Here is a 19,664-nt window from a genome sequence, read left to right on the forward strand (position 1 = left end):
TCCAAAACCCAGCTGTAGACAATTGGACTTCCCTTACAGAAGGGTCACAAGGAAGACATGGGCCAGTCAGGGTGCAGTATAGCACTGATAAAACATCTAACTTTCCTCTAATTCTTTAATGCTTGCCCTCTCCCCCTCCACTATCATGACCCCAATTCTACTTTAAATTATCAAGGGTTCATGAAAGCAGGGAGAATGTGTGTGGGGGGGGGGGAAGGGGAAGGAGCTGATACCAAGGGCTAATGTAGGAAAAAATGTTTTGAAAATGATGATAGCAACACATGTACAAATGTGCTTGACACAATGAATGGATGTATGCATTATATGATAAGAACTGCATGAGCCCCATTAAATGATAAAAAAAGAGATCAGTAAAAAATTCTAAATGTTTTTATTCACATCAAATTGTCTCAGAATCATAATACAAGCTGTTATTCTCATTATGACATAATAAAGCCTCCCTTTAAATCAAAACATCATTTCCTAGCTAATTATCTAATTAGACATACTTAGTCAAGATATTTTAATGAAAATAAAATTAATCTCCAAAAGGCAAAATTCAATCACTTCTATAGCTATTTATAACAATAGAATACAGGTTATAAAGGAGCTTTCAAAACTAAGTACTGGAAGTTTTATACAATAAAACTGTATTAATGCATATAAAGCCCTACAAATATTGATCATATTGGTCACAAATGACACCTAGATACATTTTTCTACCATGCCTATTCAATCTGTATGCTGAGTAAATCATCAGAGAAACTAATGTGGAATCAGGATGGGAGAAAGGCTTATTAACCGCCTTTCACTTGCAGATGACACAGTTTTGCTTGCTGAAAGTGAGGAGGACTTTAAAGCACTTGCAGAGGAAGGTCAAGGTTTGCAGTCTTCAGTATTGAACACACCTCAATGTAAAACAAATCAATATCCTCACAACTGGACCAATACATCATTATCAATAGAGAAAAAGGTTGAAATTGTCAAGGATTTTCTCTTGCTTGGATCCACAACAAATGCTCATAGAAGCAACAATAGGCAAGAGATCAAAAGACACACTGAGTTGGGTAAATCTGCTGCACAAGACCTCTTTAGAGTACCGAAAACCAAGGACATTACTTTGAGGACTACGGTGCGCTTGGACTAAGTGCCATTGACTGCTAAAAGGGCAAACCGATCTGTTTTGGAAGCAGTAAGGCCAGAGATGGGGATGGCAAGGCTTTGTCTTACATACTTTGGACACGCTGTCAGGAGAGACCAGTGCCTAGAGAAGGACATCCTGCTTGTGAAATTGGAAGGGCAGTGATAAAGAGGAAGGTCCTCAGCAAGATGGATTAACACGGTGGCTGCAGCAATGGGCTCAACATAGGAACAAATGTGGGAATGGCACAGGACCATGCAGCGTTTCCTTCCATTGTGCAGAGGGTGGTTATGGGTTGGAACCAACTCAATGTTGCCTAAAAACAACATACCATGTATACTCGTGTATAAGCTGGGGTACACGGGTCAGTGGTAGCCTAGCTAGGTGTAACATCTCGCTGCCTCCCCCAAGGTAACAGGACGAGCACCCGTTATCTCACGGGTGATTGCTGTTTCTCTGCGGTTCATTCAAAGCCCCATTGACACTGCATGGCTTTGAATGTTTGTTTACTCACATCTAACCAATCAGAGCCGTCTATGATGTGGACGGCTTCAATTTGCAGAACCACCCGTAGTGATTCACTTACACTGGCAGCTGAACTGGTAAGGCTGTGTCTGTGTGTCTGTGGCTATGATCCATCTCTCCCTTCTGGTCTCTGTGTTAATTCACATCCTGCACCCCCGCCCGCACAGACTCCCCCCCATCATCCCGGCTAACACATGGAGGGGGGCGGGGGGGACATTACCATGAAAGTTCTTTTTCAAAGTCTTGTTTTTTTAATCCTATTAGAAATGGATACTCTTGAACCAAAACAAAAACACCAGTCATATGAGGCTGGTTTCAAAATGAAGGTTGTGTCAAGAGCAGGAGAGAGCAATAACAGTATTGCAAGTAGGGAATTCTGCGCTGATGAAAAGCAAGTGAGGGAGTGGCAGAAAATGAAGGCTGACTTGGAACAGATTCAAAAAGCTAAAAAAGCTCATCATGGTTTAATGTCCTTTTATGGGCTTCAGAGAGTGAATTGCATAAATGGGTTATGGAGTGTCGTCAAAATGGTAACTGCGTAACATGCATGGGAATCAACATACATGCTCTACAAATGGCTAAGGATGACAAATATAAAGCACCAGGCATTGAAAAATTTGCTGCATCAGCAAGATGGTATACCCGCTTCATGAATAACTTTGGCCTAGTATGTTTGAGACAAAGAACAAAGATTTTTCCAGAAATTTCCACAAAACCTTGAAGAAAAAATTATGTCATTCCAGTCATTTATTATACAACAAAGAAGGATTTATAATTATGACCTGGCAGATATTGGGAATATGGATGAAACTGTCATGACTTTTGATCTTCCAAGCAACAGAACTGTGGCAAGTTTAAGAGAAAACCATTTTTCTCAAAACCACAGGAAATGAAAAAACCATTTTACAGTTGTTCTATCATGTTTGGCTAATGGAATTAAGCTGGGTCCTGTCGTTATTTTTTAAAGAAAGACCTTGCCTAAAAAGATAATTTCCCACCAAGAAGTACTGTGCGTGCACATGTTAAAGGCTGGATGGAGGAAGATGGAACAAAAAAAGGGCTGGAAGAAATTTGGAACCGACAACCAGGAGCAGCTTTAAAGAAAAATCATTTGTTACTTGTTTTGGATATGTTCAGAGCCCACCTATCGGATGACATTAAAAAAAATGGCAAAATCTAGTAAAGTTACTTTAGCCATTATTCCAGGTGGGCTTACATCTGTAGTGCAGCCTCTGGATGTATCTTTGAATAAGCCTTTTAAAGACCGTGTGCGAAGGATGTGGTATGAATAGATGTCATCTGGTCAAGCCTGACTAACAAAAGGAGGAAATCTCATGAAGCCTGACATAGACTTAATAGCAAAGTGGGTTCAAGATGCATGGGAAGACATTCCAGAAGACATGGTGCCACGTGCCTTCCAGAAATGTAGTATTAGTAATGCTATGGATGGCAGTGAAGACTGCGCTTTGTATGAAAATGACAGCAGTGATGGTGATGACGGCGATCTCAGTGAGGACAGCGTCTATGATGACCTCACACCAGCTGAAGCTCTGCATTGGGATAGGGATGATGAGGAGGAATCCAGTTTTGAAGGGTTTTAACTCTCTACATTTTAGCTTGGTTGCTGATTGAGCTCAGGGAATAGTACTCTTAAGGTATCATTGTTGATACCTTATTGTTTTTGTTGAACCTGTTTTCCACTTACTGTGCTGGTTTACTAATGTTAAATGACTTGTCTTTTTATTTATGTTTTTTAATTAAAAGAAATATTTAAATACATTACCCCACTGATGTCTCAATTTTTACTAATCTTATTTTCATTTGTTTTGATTATTGAAACTCACCAATATCTTCTGCATTTTCCGCCCTAGACTTATACTCGAGTCAATCAGTTTTTCTGGTTTCCCAGGTAATAATTAGGTACCTTGGCTTATACTCAGGTTGGCTTATATTCAAGTGTATATGGAATACATTTTTCTACCATACAAACTGAAAATGAGTCCCATTTTTTCAGTTACACTTTACATATACAGTAAAATCATGTCTATATTTAACATAATTTACAGATTTTTTATGTGGTGACTATATTCAGGTGAATATACTTGATCTTCACTCTAAATACTTTATAAGAAGCCTTATTTTGCTACAGAAAACAGAATGTGAAAATCTTTATTTCATAGACTCCCTTACAACTCAGGTTCTAAAGGTGACTAGATGCACCAACTAAACGTCTATGTATGCAATTCAAGAGAGTGAAGTGAGGTAGCAGTGAGGCACATGCCATCCTGCTAAGGGTTTTCTATTGGCAATGACGAGTGCCAGGATTTTGGAGTTTTCTGAAACATTATTCCAACATCCAGTTATTAGTTTGGGGGTTATTGAGAATTAATAACATATTTATTTATCTACGACTATAATGTATTCCTAAAGCCATGGGTTACTTATTGGAATGCTAACAGCAAGGTCAGCAGTTCAAAACCAGTAGCAGATCCATGGGAGAAGGATGAGACTTTCTACTTCTACAAAGAATTACACTCTCAGAAACCCACAGAGGAAGTTGTACTCTCTCATACAGGGGTTATTATGAGTTGGAATTGACTTAATCAGTCTAAATCCCAAACATAAAACACACAGATGGAAATGTAACCATTTAGAATGACTTTTGACCTAAAAGAATTTGCCATTCTAGGTTTAAAAGAGAGAGACAGAGACTGTGTCTGTATGAATCTCAGCCATATTTTCGAAGGTACTGATAATTTGAAAGTATAGTCCCAAAGACTAGGACTAGAACTCGCCATAAGTGAGAACATGGAGAGAAGAGCCCCACTTTAAAGTGGAAGCCATGAGAAGGGCAACCTCAAGGTAAGAGCCAACTGAAATAAAATCAGCCATTCCCTACAACTGCAGGAAGGGTCTCTTTCTCCTTAGTGCCTAAGCACCTCAAACTCTGAAATAGATTACAGAGCATTACACAGGCAACTAGCTGATGAAAACAAAAGTTCTCATTAAGAAAGAATCCTAGATTTCAATTTACTAACAAAGACAATCTTTTAAGAAGAACTAGCATATTTCAAAGATAATTCATATGAGATAAACAGCGATAATATAAAGTCCCAAGATGTCACATATTGAAATTACCAAACACTAAACACAACAGACCTACTATGCCCAATGAAACAGAAGAAAACTTGACATTTTGAATAGAAGTACTAAAAAGTTTTAAATTACATGAGGATAAATGGAAATATCAGAACTGAAATATGTAATAATTAATATTGGAAACTCAATACACAACTTCAACAACAGAGTAATACAGCTCAAAAGGGAGGGAAGTACATAAGATGACCCAAAAGAATGAAAAACACCCACCAAAGAAAGGGTGAGAAAGCAAAGGGTATAAGAAGGACTAAAGTAAAAGCAATACATATATTTAATTAAAAGCCTAAGGGAGGAAAGAGATAATGGGAGGGCCGAATTTATTAATGTTGAAAAATCACAATCCACAAAAGAAATACACTGAATCTCAAAGTACCTATTTATAAATATCAAAGAGACACTGACGGAAATCTAAGGAAATTAAAAATTTATAAATGTTCCCAAAGAAAACATAATTACCCCCAATAGGAAAATGGTAGAATGAAAACTGACATATTAATAGTAATAACCAGAAGGCAGAGGAATAATAGCTTTTATGTGTTGAAAATTATATTGGTGAAGCTGGAGTCCTAAAAGGGAAAATTTGCATGAATGAAAACAAAATGAAGTGAATGGCTAGCAACAAAAAGAAAGGAAGTTTACGATAGGAAAACTCAGAGGAAATTACACAAAATATAGTTTATGCAGAAGAACAATTATATTATAAAAATGCCAAATTTTCAGAAACAAATTAAGATAAAAGATTGGAATAGATGTTAATTATTTAAAGTAATAATAAGAGAAATGTCCATTAAAAATAACTCTACAGACTTTTGCATCAATGTTCATTAGGGATATCGGTCTGTAGTTCTCGATTCTTGTGGATGATACCTTCAGGACCAAGGGTGTGAGGGACGATGCTGGGAGAGTGGAGGGTGAGTGGGTTGAAAAGGGGGTACTAATTACAAGGATCCACATGTGACCTCTTCCCTGGGAGTGGGACAGCAGAGAAGGGGGGAAGGGAGACTCCGGATAGGGCAAGATATGACAAAATAACGATGTATAAATTACCAAGGGCACATGAGGGAAGGGGGAAAGGGGAGGGAGGGGGAAAAAAAAAGAGGACCTGATGCAAAGGGCTTATGTGGAGAGCAAATGCCTTGAGAATGATTGGGGCAGGGAATGTATGGATGTGCTTTATACAATTGATGTATGTATATGTATGGATGGTGATAAGAGTTGTATGAGTCCCTAATAAAATGTAAAAAAAGAAAAGAGGAGAAAAAATGATTAGGGCAAAGACTGTACAGATGTGCTTTATACAATTGATGTATGTATATGTATGAACTGTGATAAGAATTGTATGAGCCCCAATAAATTGTTAAAAAAAAAGTTCTTCATCCTCAAAATAAATAAATAACTCTACATAAGTCAGGAGACTATCTTACAGGATGGTCTTAAAAAAGCAGCTATCTAACTGAGGCATCAGCTATAACCACAGAGAAGAGGCACACCAATCTGCGTGATCCAAGAATCGTAAACAATAAAACCCGAAGGCAGAGGAGCTTAACTTCTGAACACCTGGTTTCCAGAAGGCTGCAGATGACAGGGAAAGACCAAAACCCATTAGCAGGAACCCTCATGAGGATTAGGTTTCTTGTGAATCCCGTGTGATCATGAACAAGAGATGGGAAAGGCCTGGTTAGCAGACACAGTACATTGTAGGATGGACTACTGCAGTTAGGTAAAAAAGGGACACCTGGTCATTCATCTCCCTCTTGATCAAACGTGAATTGCTACAGTTTTTCATAGTTTCTGCTTTGTTTTTGAAAGAGGATATTTGGTTTAATTCTGTCATTGTTGTTGCACCGTTTGTACCTTGTCTTGTTTTATATGTTTTTCTGTATATGAATCCCAGATGACATCAACCTATAGAGGTAACAACTGGATTAATAGATATAAAAGGACATGGCAGGGGAGGCTGGCAGGAAATGAGGAACTAGCAAGCACAAGGATGAAGAAATTTCCTGGAATTGATTGTGGTAATGGTTGCACAACAGTTAAGAATGTCACTGAATTACTGAAATGTGTGATATGTGAATTATATGTTGGTGAAACTGATAAAAATTAACTTAAGGAAAAAAAGGAGAGTGAATGGAATTCAAATTGTCTTCAATCCTGTAAGAAGCTGTGGAGACAGTAGTTAAGTGATGGGATGCTAACCAAAAGGAAAGGTTGGGCGTCTGAACCCAGCGAGTGGGATCCATAGAAAACTTAGAGGCCGGGACGGTGAGACTTCGTCTCAGATACTTTGGACATGTTATCAGAAGAGACCAGTCACTGGAAAAGGACATAATGCTTGGTAAAGCAGAGGGGCATCGAAAAAGAGGAAAGTCCTGGACAAAAGGGATCAACACAGTGGCTGCAACAATAGGCTCACACATAAGAACAACTGTGAGGATGACACAGGACCCAGTAGGGTTTCATTCTGTTGTACATAAATTCTCTATGAGTCAGAATCCACCTGACAACATCAAACTCTGTAGCAGTTCTACTCAGTCATATGTGGTTGCTGTGAGCTAGAAGCTACTCAACTGCAAATACCACCGAGATCAAAACGGTCCTGCACAATCTGGTAGCACAATTATAAAGTTATTAATATTAACTTTGATAAGCTAAGGATTAATCTTGAAACATACATGAAAAAATTGACCATCTAAAACAAATATTATAGCAATATATATTCTGATTTATAACATATATAAAGTAAAATATATGATACCAGTAATTAAAAGGTAAGAGCGGGAAATAGGAAATATAATTAAGTTTCCAAACATAGGAGCGTTGATCAATTAACAAGCATTTTATAAACTCTGAAAGGATTTAAGGTATAAATGACATTTCAATAGCATACACACACACACACACACATTTAATCCAAAGAAAACAACAAGCAGAAAGGGAGAAGGAACCAAATAAATAGAAGAAATGTAAAACACATTAATGAGTAGGCAGATTTTAATACAACTCTAATAAAAATTACATTAAATATGGATGTTACAAATTCACCAATAAAAAGACAAGGATGGTCAAATTAAATGAGAAACAAAACAACTTCAAGACATCTTTAATTACAAAAACAGGAAAGGTTGGAAACAAAGTTATATAACAAAATATAATATGTAAACACTAATTTAAACCGCTAACTAGCTATAGTAGCATATAATAAAGGAGACTATAACCAAAAAAACAAGGGAAGGTACAACACTGAGCAAAATAAATAAGCATATCATAATAAAAATCTTATCAATTCATTAGGATGGCATAAAAATCTCAAAGGTTTACGAACCTAAACCAAGTGCTTCAAAAGACATAAAACTAACCGCTTTCGTTAAAACTAGCATGTATGTCAGAAACCTTGGGGATGTGGTTACCTGTTGGGCTGCGATCCCCAAGGTTGGCAATGCTAAACCAACAGCAGCTCCACGGAAGAAAGATGGAGTTTTCTACCCCATAAACAGCTACAATCTCAGACACTCACAGGGGAAGTTCTACCCTGTCCTCAGGGTCACTGTGAGTCAATTGCAGTGATAGAGAAAACCAGTAAAACTGAATGTACAGAGAGGCAAACAAAATTATTCAGTTTGACCCAAACCGTGGTATTTTTAGTGGCCTCACAGGCATACGAAAGATAAACAATGAATAAGTAAGGCGGTAGGAAAAGTGATGCACTTAAATTATGGTGTTTACAAAGAGTACTGAAAGTATTCAGAACTACTAGAAGAACCAAGATCGATTTCAGGAAACATAGGCATGATGTGTTTTAGAAGTGAGGATGGTGAGACTTCACCTCAAGGACTTTGATCATGTCAACAGGACAGACTAGTCCCTGGAAAATATCAAAAGGCTTACTATGGTAGATGATTAGCCAAAAGACGAGGAAGACCCTCACTGAGATGGACTGACACAATGACTCACACGGAGGGTGACTGTCACAAGGAGCTCAAGTCTAACATTTGTGAGGATGGTACAAAACAGTATCTAACAGGGCGGGGGAGGGAGGGAGAAAAATGAGGAGCTGATATCAAGGGCTCAAGTAGAAAGAAAACGCTTTGAGAATGATGATGGCAGCATATGTACAAATGTGCTTGACACAATGGATGGATGCATGGATTGTGGTAAGAGTTGTACAAGCCCCCAATAAAATGTTCTAAAAAAAGATGTAAGAGCCCCCAAAAAAAGTATCCAAAAAAAGCATCTAACAATAAAAACAATTATTGGGGAGCCTTTCAATACTTCCATTTCAAATAAAAATAGAAAATAAATATGGTTAGAAATGCCTGAATGAAAAAACAGAAATGCCTGAATAATACTGTCAAATAACTTGTCTCATATAATACTTATAAAACACTTCACCCCAAAGAAATTTGTTTTTAGTTCACATGAAACATTCACCAAGAAAAGTGATACTCTGAGACATAAAAGAAACCTTAATAGACTTATTAGAATTTAAATAATATATATTTTCCTGACTAAAAGAAATAAAGTTAACTAGAAGACGAATAAAAAATATCCAGGTACATGAAAAATAAACAGCATACTTATAATTAATCACATAATTAAAGGAAAAAGACTCATGGAAAATTAGAAAATATTTTCATTGTATGAGAAAAACATGTATCATCCCCTTACAGAAAGGTCGCGGGAATGAGATGAGCCAGTCAGGGAGCAGAGTAGCAATGATGAAACATACAACTTTCCTCTATTTCATAAGTGCTTCCTCTCCCCCACCCCCACTCCCACTATCATGATCCCAATTCTACCGTACAAATGTGGCTACACCAGAGAATGTACACTGGTACAGATAGGAACTGGAAACACAGGGAATCTAGGACAGATAATCCCTTCAGAACCAGTGGTGAAAGTGGTGATATTGGGAGGGTGGATGGAAGGTGAGATAGAAAGTGGGAAACAATTACAAAGATCTACATATAACCTCCTCCCTGGGGAGTGGATAACAGAAAAATGGGTGAATAGATATGTCAGACAGTGTAAGATATGACAAAATAATAATAATTTATAAATTATCAAAGGTTCATGATAGAAGTGGTAGTGGGAAGGGAGGGGGAAAATGAGGAGCTGATATCAAGGGCTCAAGTAGAAAGCAAATATTTTGAGAATGATGATGGCAACAGATGCACAAAAGTGCTTGACATAATGGATGGATTTATGGATTGTGATAACAGTTGTACGAGCCCCCAATTAAAAGATTTAAAAAGAAAAAAACATGTATCATAATTTATGAAAGGCAGCTAAAATATCCAGAGGAAAATGTGTAACTTTAACTCTTTTTTTTCTTACTTTTATTGGGGGCTCTTACATCTCTTATCACAATCCATACATTCCTCCAGTGTCAAGCACGTTTGCACATATGCCGCCATCATTTTCAAAGCATTCCTTTCCCGCCTGAGCCCCTGAGTTGTGTGTTTCATCGGTGCTATACTGCACCCTGACTGGCTCATCTCTTCCCTGTGACCCCTCTCTGAGGGGATGTCCAATTGTGTACAGATGGCCATTAAGTCTCCACTCCATGGGTGTCCCCCCATTCACATTGGGTATGATTTTGTTCTGAGTCTTAGATGCCTGATACCTGATCCTATCAAAAATATTAAAACTTTAAAAGAAGGTTCTCAAATCAATGATCTAAAGTTTCTACCTTAACAAATTAGAAAAAAGAACAAATGAAATCTTAAGCAACATGAAAGATAAAATTAAAAAACTGTTGAAAACAAAATACTATAGAGAGTAATCAACAAAACCCAAAGCAGGAACTTTGAAAAGGTTGATGAAATTTATAAATCTCTAACTGGGAAAACAAAGAAAAAAGAGAATAGAAACAAGTTATCAATATCAAGTATGAAAGAGGGGATTTTAGTATAGACGTTATAGACATTAAAAGAATATGAAAACAACCAATTCTATACCTACAAATTCAACAACTTAAGAGATCAATTTATTGAAAGTCACAAACTAACAAAACCTACATAAGAACAGCTAAAAGAATATTAATGGCCCTATTACTGTAGAAATTTAATTCATCGTTAAAAAAACTAACAAAGCCTACATAAGTACAGCCCTATAACTACTGTAGAAATTTAATCATCGTTAAAAGCCTTCTCTATAGATGGCTGTCTACACTGCCACCACTTATCTGCTCATGCCTCGTACTGTAGTGGCTCGTCTGTTGCTGGCATTTATGTCACTGGTATTTCAAATACCAGCAGGATCACTCAAAGTGACTAGGTGTGAGCAGGGCTTCTAGACTAGGAACAGACTCTGAAGGAGGACTAGGCTGTCTGCCTTGGAGGAATTAACTCTTGAAACCTTTGCAGCATTTAACCAGTCAGGTACAGAAAACGTCATGAGTTGCAGCAGATCACTGTCAGAGACTGTGCCAGAATGTGAGCCCCTCAAGGCAGAGGCACTCTAAACATGACTGAGGAGGAGCTGCCTTCTCAAAGTAGAGTCACCCTAATGATGTGGATGGAGGAAAGCCTTCATGGCCTCCATTTGCTGATGGGGCCTGCCTCAAAATGAGGACAGCTGCAAACATCAATTAATAACCGGAACATGGAATGTTTGAACCATAAATCTAGGAAAATTGGAAATGAAATAAAATACATAAAGATAGATATGCTAGGTGTTAAAGAGCTTAAATGGACTAGCATTGGCCACTTTGAATAAGGACATTTTATGGTTTACTATGAGGGGGATGACAAATTCTAAAAGAATGGCATCACATTCATCGTCCAAAAGGATATTTCAAAATCTCTCTTTTAGTATAATGTTACCTGTGATAGGATAATATCGACCTGAATAAAAGGAAATCCAATAAACACAACTATTATTGAGATGTATGCAGTAAACACTAAGTGATGAAAATATTGAAGAGTTCTATCAATTGGAAATTCATCAAACATGCAATCAAGATGTATTGATAATTATTGGTGATTGGAATATAAAAGTTAGAAACAAAGTAGATGGAAAAATATGGTCTTGGTAATAGAAACATAGCTGGAGATGGCATGATAGAATTTCGTAAGACCTTTTCCTACCTGAACTTCGAGAACAAATCAAGAACAGATTTGACACACTAAGCACTAGTTAGCAGAAGACCTGGTGAAATGTGGGTAGACATCAGGAACCCCATACATAAAGAACCAAAAGGTCAATAAAAAGGAAAGAAAGAAAAGGTCACAGTGCATGTGGGCAGAGACTCTGAAACTTGCTCTTAATCATAGAGAAGCTAGGGTATATTGAAGAAATGACGTCAAAGAGCTGGACGTAAAATTTCAAATGACAGTTTAGAAGACAAAATCAAATAGTACAATGAAATGTGTAAAGACCTAAAGTTAGAAAACCAAAAAAGAACACACTCAGTGCATCTTAAGCTGAAAAAACACAAGAAAAATTCCATTTTTTGGTTGCAAGACTGAAAACTTCTACAGGCAAAATATTGGATAATGTAGAAAACATCAAAGAAAGATTTTAAAAAAGAATAATTTACAAATTATCAAGGGAACATGGGGGAAGGAGGGGGAAGGAGGGAGGGGGGGAAATGAGGAGCTGATACCTAAGGTTCAAGTAGAAAGAAAATGTTTTTTAGTTTTTTTTAATCATTATATTGGGGGCTCATACAACTCTTATCACAATCCATACATCTGCCCATTTTGTCAAGCACATCTGTACATTTCTTGCCATCATCACTCTCAAAACAAATGTTTTGAAAGAGATGATGACAACATTTGTACAGATGTGTCTGACACAATGGATGTATGCATGGATTGTGATAAGAGCTGTAAGAGCCCCCAATAAAAGAAAATGTTTTTAAAAAGGAAAAAAAAAAGATGGAAAGAAGAGTCACTATGCCAAAGAGAATTAGTCGACGTTCAACCATTTCAAGAGGTAGCAAATGAACAAGGACCAACGGTACTGAAGGAAGATGTTCAAGCTGCACGGAAGGAAGTAGCCAAAACCAAATTTCCAGGGAATGATGGAGTCCCAAGTGAAACGCTTCAAACGCTGACACACTGAAGCAGTTACTTGAGTCTACCAGGACATGTGGAAGACAATTCCTTGATCAAATGACTGGAAGAGACCCAGTCTCTTTCAAAGAAAGTTGACCCAACAAAAGTTTCCAACTATAGAATACTATCACTGTTACCGCACACAAGTGAAAGCTTGCTGAAGATCATCCAACAGTTGCAGTAGTACATTGACAGGAAGCTGCCAAAGGTTCAGGCCACACTCAAACGGGGCCATGAAACAAGAGATATCACTGATGATGTCATGTGGATCTTGGGTCAAAGCAGAGAATAACAGAAAGATGTGCATTGTGTTTCATTCACTACTTAACAGTGTTAGACTGTGGAACATATCAAACTATGGACAGCTTTGAGAAGAATGGGAATTCCAGAACACTTTATTGTGCTCATGCAGAACTTGTACACAGATCAACCAGCAGCTGTGTAAAGATAACCAGGGAATATTGCGTGGATTAAAATCAGGAAAGGAGTGCAACAAGGCTGTATCTTCTCACTATAATTATTCAATCTAATTTGCATGCTAGGTGAATCATCACAGAAGCTGGATTATATGAAGAAGATGGTATCAGGATTAGAGGAATATGCAGATGAAACAATCTTGCTTGCTGACAGTGAGCAGAGCTTGAAGCACTGGCTGATGAAGATCAAGGCTAGCAGCCTTCAGTCTGGATTACAACTCAGTGTCAAGAACACAAATTCTCACAACTGGTAACTTCATGAGAAACAGAGAAAAGACTCAAGTTGTCATGGATTTTGTCTTGCTTGGGCCCACAATCAATATCAATCCTCATAGAAATAGCAGTCCAGAGATGAAACAGTGCATCATGTTGGGTAAATGTGCTGTATGAGACCTCTTCAGAGTACTGAGGAGAAAGGCTGTCACTTTGAATAAGGGGACCAGACCCAAACCCTGGTACGCTTCATATGCATATGAAAGTTGAACAATGAGAAAGAAAGAGCAAAGGAAACCTGATTCTTTTGAATTATATTGCTGGCAAAGAATACTGAAGGTACCATGAGCTAAAAGAACAAACATGTCTGCCCTGGAAGAAGTATAGCCAGAATACTTAGAAGCAAGGATGTTGTGACACATCTCTTGTACTCTGGGCATGTGTGCAAGGGAGACCAATCTCTGGAAAGGACATCATCCTCTGGCTACCACCACAGTGCCTACAGCTTCTGCTTCATCCCTGAGTCTCACTGGATATTGCCTCACTGGTGGCAAGGCCCATGCATAGGATCTCCACATAAGCAATTCAAGAATGAAACATGGAATCTCTTATATGAGGCATTAAAAATAACAAAGTAGAGGGGCTACTTTAGATTATAGTCAACTTTGTCAGCCAGGACAGATATATTCACAGAAGCATAAGTAATCTTATTTTACCAGTTTATGAAAATTTTCACTTTTTATAACAGAGATACATGAGGAAGCATAAACCCTGGAGGCATGGATAGGGATTTAAAGAGAAAAAAAAATACCAAAAAAAAATCCCTGTGTTACCTGGAGTCGAGTATTCATTTCCAGAAAGTAAAAATTCTTGTTTGCGTCCACCAGGAATTCTACAGTTCCAGCCGAGGAGTACTTCACTGCTTTGGCCAGAGCCACCGCTTGTTCCCCCATTGCTCTTCGAGTGTCAGGATCCAGAAAAACACTGCAAGCACAGCAAGAGCATCCCTCTACCTTGAGCAAAGGTTAAGTTCTCTTTGTGCAGCTTACATGTCAGTTTAAAAAGCTTACTCAGATACAGGCCGTCTCTATCCATTCACAACTTTATTACATTAACTACGCATGCGTAAACTAATCAACTTTAGTTTTTTTTAAATAAAACTAACACTTGAATTTTCCACATACTGTAACTTTAACTAACTTACTTTAAAAAATAAAACTATGTGTCAACTGGGTAAAATTTAACACGTATACTCAGTATTCCTTCGTGCTATAGTTGTGAGAAAAATTAATTTTTACAAAATAATATATGTAGCTAAAACTGTTGACGTGGCCACAGTTTCAGAATGCCATGAGGCACAGCATAGTCCTTTCCCCAGCGCTGCTGGATCTGCTCTCTTTCGATAGCAAAAGAAATGGCCTTTAGGCATCTCTCACATCCATCCTCCCTCATTACTGTAACAAAGGTAGTCCATCCAACATGGGAGTTTAAGGACAGGTATAAACCAAAAATCAAACTCACTGCCATTGAGTCCATTCTGATTGACCCTACTGGACAGAGCAGCCCCTGGGGGTTTCCGAGACTCTGCATCCTATGGAAGTAGAAAGCCTCATATGCTCTGTAGAGCTGTTGGTCGTTCTGAAATACTCGCCTTGTGGTTTGCAGCCCAATGCATAACACAGCTTGGCACCTGGTCTCCTGAACCACAGGAACAGGGGTTAGGATTTACAAAACATATTCTTTTGGGCCACAATTCAATCCATAACAATACCTAAGTAGTAAGTTCTACACATAAACTCTTGCGGGCTACAAAATTACACATGTGGGCATGAAAACTGTGTGGAGGGTTGGACAGAGACCATGTAATGTCTGTAAGCCATGGAACCAAAGAACAACGGGGATTACCTCAGAATAAACAGGCAGGGCTAACCTCTAGTTAAAGCCTCTGTCATTCAGAGCTGTGAAAAGAATGATTTTGTTCTTCAAGTCACTCGCTAGCAGAACTTCTGTTACAGCAGACACAAAGACAGGACTGTCTCATATCAACAACTATTATTATAACACACCACTACACTAAGGGCTACATGTTAGCCTGCTGACCGCGATGTCAGCGGTTCGTTAACACTAGTTGCTGCAGGAGAAAGATAAAGCTTTCCACTCCCATAAAGATTTACAATCTCAAAAACGAGCCAGCTTTACTAAATCCTAGAGGGTCACTCTGAGGTGGGGTCAATCTGATGGCAGTGAGTTTGAATACATAGCCAAAAGGCCTGCCTTTACTTTTTTTTAGGTAAATCCCAAATTAGATTTCATTTCATCTATAGCTGAGTCCACAAGCTAATAATTCTTTCATAATATACCACATCTAAAATTTAACAAAAACTCCTTAATAGCATTTAATATCTGCTCACTATAGTCAAACATTCCTCATTAACTTGTATTGTTTCACAGCTGATTTATTTTTATTTCAATCAGTATCCAAATAAGGTACAGATATAGCTAATGGGTTGGTTTTAATATCTTTAACATCTCTTACTCTACAATGTCTCCAATACACACCCCCTGTTCCTTCCAATCATTCAGTTTCAGAGAATGGGGTATCAAGAACTCATCATTTTTCTGTCTCATTCCTCATATTCTTGGTTGGCTGTATAAAACTCATAATGTTGACACACATATGCACACACACATATATAACCACTTTAATGACTTACACTTCGTGGACAACGCAATCCAAGCGTTTAAGTAAATTAGAGTTGTGCAATCATCACCACAATCAATTTTTCATAATTTTCTTTATTCTTGTACCCACTGTTACTAGTTCTCCACTGCCTCTCAGCCTTCCCTGTCATAAGTCTAAGAATCGTTTAATCTATTTACTGTTTAAATATTTACCTACCCTAGATATCATATAAAGAAAATCATATCAAAAAATTAGCAACAACAACAACAAACGATAAACTTCAATCCAAAAGAAAGCAGAAAATAATAAACTATAGAACAAGTTAAAATGGGCCAAAAGGGAAAATAAATGGTAAAATGTTTGATTTTGTTACCTATATCTATAGTAATCTATTTTCCACTGTACTCTGTCTGAGGACAAAACTGTTCACATATCTGGTCAAAGTTCCGAGGAGTTCAATGGAGACTAAGTCCATGTGAGGACTCTACCAATGGATTAGAGGCTTTTACTGTCATCCATACCTTCTGCTAACTGGGTTCTCTAATACAATTTCCTCCTCTTTTCTTGAGTTTTATTATTTACAATCCTAAGATCACAGAAGCTGGTGTGCTTCTTCTGTGTGGACTTAGCTGACACCTTATTTAGATGACTGCTTGTTTTAAGAGATGCCTTCAAGAGTCGCAGTGCTATTCTCTCTGATGGCCAGGTACCATCTGCTTTCCTCACCATACTTTGCTGTAGCACCCTTATCTTCAGTGACCACTTCATGAAAACAGATATAAGAAATAGATAAGCTGTGTGGTAGTTACATAATCTGTTGTCAATTTGAGACTGAAGAGTGAAGGGGTGGAGTTTAGCCTGTTAATCAGATCGCAACTTGATGACCTCATTTGAGGGCTCTAAGGAGATAAATAGCTTGCTGGAGGCAGGGAACTTGCTCCCTCCCTGTGAGACATTACGGATGATGAGCCTGATGGAGCTATGCTGATGCAGCCAGAGCCCTGGAGCTGAAGGAGCCACGTGGAGACCCCTGCCAGCACTGAGAAGCTTCCACTGCCACCGGATCCACAAGACTTTCCACCCACTGGCCTCTGATCTTCCTGCATTCAGTGTCATTGCATGTGTTGCATGAATCTGAAGAGGAATTTATAGATTGGTATGGAACATATGGGCTAATATCGGACCTATGGACTTGATCTGGGCTGAGATGTTTTCTCAGTATTCAGCTTCTCATATACAAAGCTCTTTCTTATACATAAATGAGTGTCAGCCTAGGTTTGTTTCTCTAGTCCACCAGGACTCACACAGCTAGTATAAAGCTTCATGGGAGACTCTTACCTCGGGGCTTCCTCTACCACCTTTTGATTTCTTCTCTGAATTGAGCACTCTCTTTCATTAAGCCACAAAGCATTTCCAAGTTTATCACCTAAAACCTGAAAGATTAATACCTTTCAAAACATATGAATATATAGAAACCACGTAATATGTCCCAGGTTACCATTTCTTCATGTAACAGCTCTTGATTTTTAATAGTCAAACCTATATATACCTCTCAAATATTTATTGGTTAATATTAATAGAGGGAAGCTTTACATTTATAACCTCAAAATCAATAAAACATTTTTATAAAAAGATTTCAACAAAAATTTATTATATTTTTAAACCATAAGAATTTTGCAAAATAATGATCACTAAGAAGACATACATTCTGCATGTCAAGGGTGCTTAGGAGAGGTACCACATGTTATACAACTCTTGTTGTTAATCATAATAGGTATTTGTTGATCAGGAAATGAAGTATTATGCATATACATTCAAAACAATATTGCTAATTACTGTTTATACTCATATATGTCAAGTTTCTCAACACATGTTTTATTCAGTTTTTGTGGTAAAATTAGGTGCCTCAGCTGATATTTGGGTTGGCTTACACTTGAGTATATATGTATGAATGTCTTCACTGTGCTTTATTGATGCTATAGAAAATGAGTAAAAGGTATGGGGTTAATATATAGCACATTATGACTTTGTGCTAATGGGACTTTGGCTAGGCATGACAGCAAAATACATGCCATCTAGTTAAATTTGAATTTTATACAAAATTATTTTTTTAATAAAAAACTAGAAAGTATCAATACTTTTCTTTCTCTAAATTATGCTTAGTCTTCCAGTCCATTTTTTTAGGTTCTGCACATTTACTACCCATACAATAAAAATGAGTCTCATGAATAATGAGGGGACTAAGTAACCAATGAATAATGAGAGCACTAAGTAACCAGAAAACAATATAAGCAAAAAGTACTTGTAAGGCAAATTCGTCAATAAATATATGATTGGTATTAAACAAAATCTGACCCAAACCAATAAAACTGTTACAATAATTTTTTAATATATATATGATTGGTTCTTTTAAAGTTTTAAAATGATTCTTTGCAAATCTACATGTACTTAATATGGAAAAATCTCCAAGGTATACTGCTTAATGAAAACCACTGCACCATAAGAAACAATCTTATATAATGCAAGACCTTTAGCATCCCTGGATGCCACCTACTAAATGACAGCAGTGCTGTAGCTGAAAACCACTGACTTAAATCAAACAAAGGTGCTGCCATTTACATTGTGGATTGCAGTATGCAACCCCAGCATGGGGGAGGTACACAGTATACGCCAGTTGGTGGAAAATATGAGAGACACTATCAGCATATAAACTTCCTTGGATAGATCTGCAATATTATTTAAAATAATAATAATAGGGCTTGTATCTAGGAGAAGAAATCAGGAGAATTCAAGTTAAGACTGACAGAGATGCTAACATTTCATTGTCTTAGTTTCTTAGTGCTGCTGTGGCAGATACACCACAAGTAGGCAGCGTTGATAGTGATTTATTTTGTCACGATGGAGGCCAGAAGTCCCAAATCAAGACCAGTTGTAAGGGAGGCTCTCTGGGTCTGCTCTGGGTGAAAATCCTCAGCTCAGCTTCTTTCTGCTTGCCATTCCCTGCAGATCTCCACACGGCATCTCTTTCCCCCATTCCTACTTGCTTGTTTCTGTGTCTGATTTGTTCTTGTTATATCTCAAAAGTGATGGGATTTAAGACACACTCAGTACCTACACGACCTCATAACGTAACAAAGAAAACTGTATGCCCAAATAGGATTAAGCTCACTGGTATAGGGCTCGTTTTCTAACATATATTCTTTGGAGACACGATTCACATCATTATAGTACTCTATATCATGTACAGCAATTACTTAATATAAATAACAACATAAAGGAAAAAAAGACCATTTTAAATCCTCTAAATGTAGATCAGATGTGGAAAAGATCCGTATTCCCGCCTTACGATCAACACTTACACTTAAATTTTAAACTTAGATTAAGCATATGGCTAACTTAAAAAT

At 37.6% G+C, this 19,664-nt stretch overlaps 1 protein-coding gene across 1 annotated transcript in view; it reads right to left on the minus strand.

Annotated features, from left to right (window-relative positions):
- PCCA (propionyl-CoA carboxylase subunit alpha) overlaps positions 1-19,664 on the minus strand; it is a 436,534-nt gene that overhangs the window by 233,136 nt on the left and 183,734 nt on the right. The window contains exons 11-12 of the mRNA XM_075563454.1: positions 17,599-17,693; positions 14,411-14,561 (exon numbers count right to left, since the gene is read on the minus strand). Of these exons, the coding sequence (XP_075419569.1) occupies positions 14,411-14,561; positions 17,599-17,693 (246 nt within the window). The remainder of the gene's footprint in view (positions 1-14,410; positions 14,562-17,598; positions 17,694-19,664) is intronic.

Source organism: Tenrec ecaudatus, chromosome 11 (genome assembly GCF_050624435.1).
Source record: "Tenrec ecaudatus isolate mTenEca1 chromosome 11, mTenEca1.hap1, whole genome shotgun sequence".
NCBI classification, from domain to species: domain Eukaryota; kingdom Metazoa; phylum Chordata; class Mammalia; order Afrosoricida; family Tenrecidae; genus Tenrec; species Tenrec ecaudatus.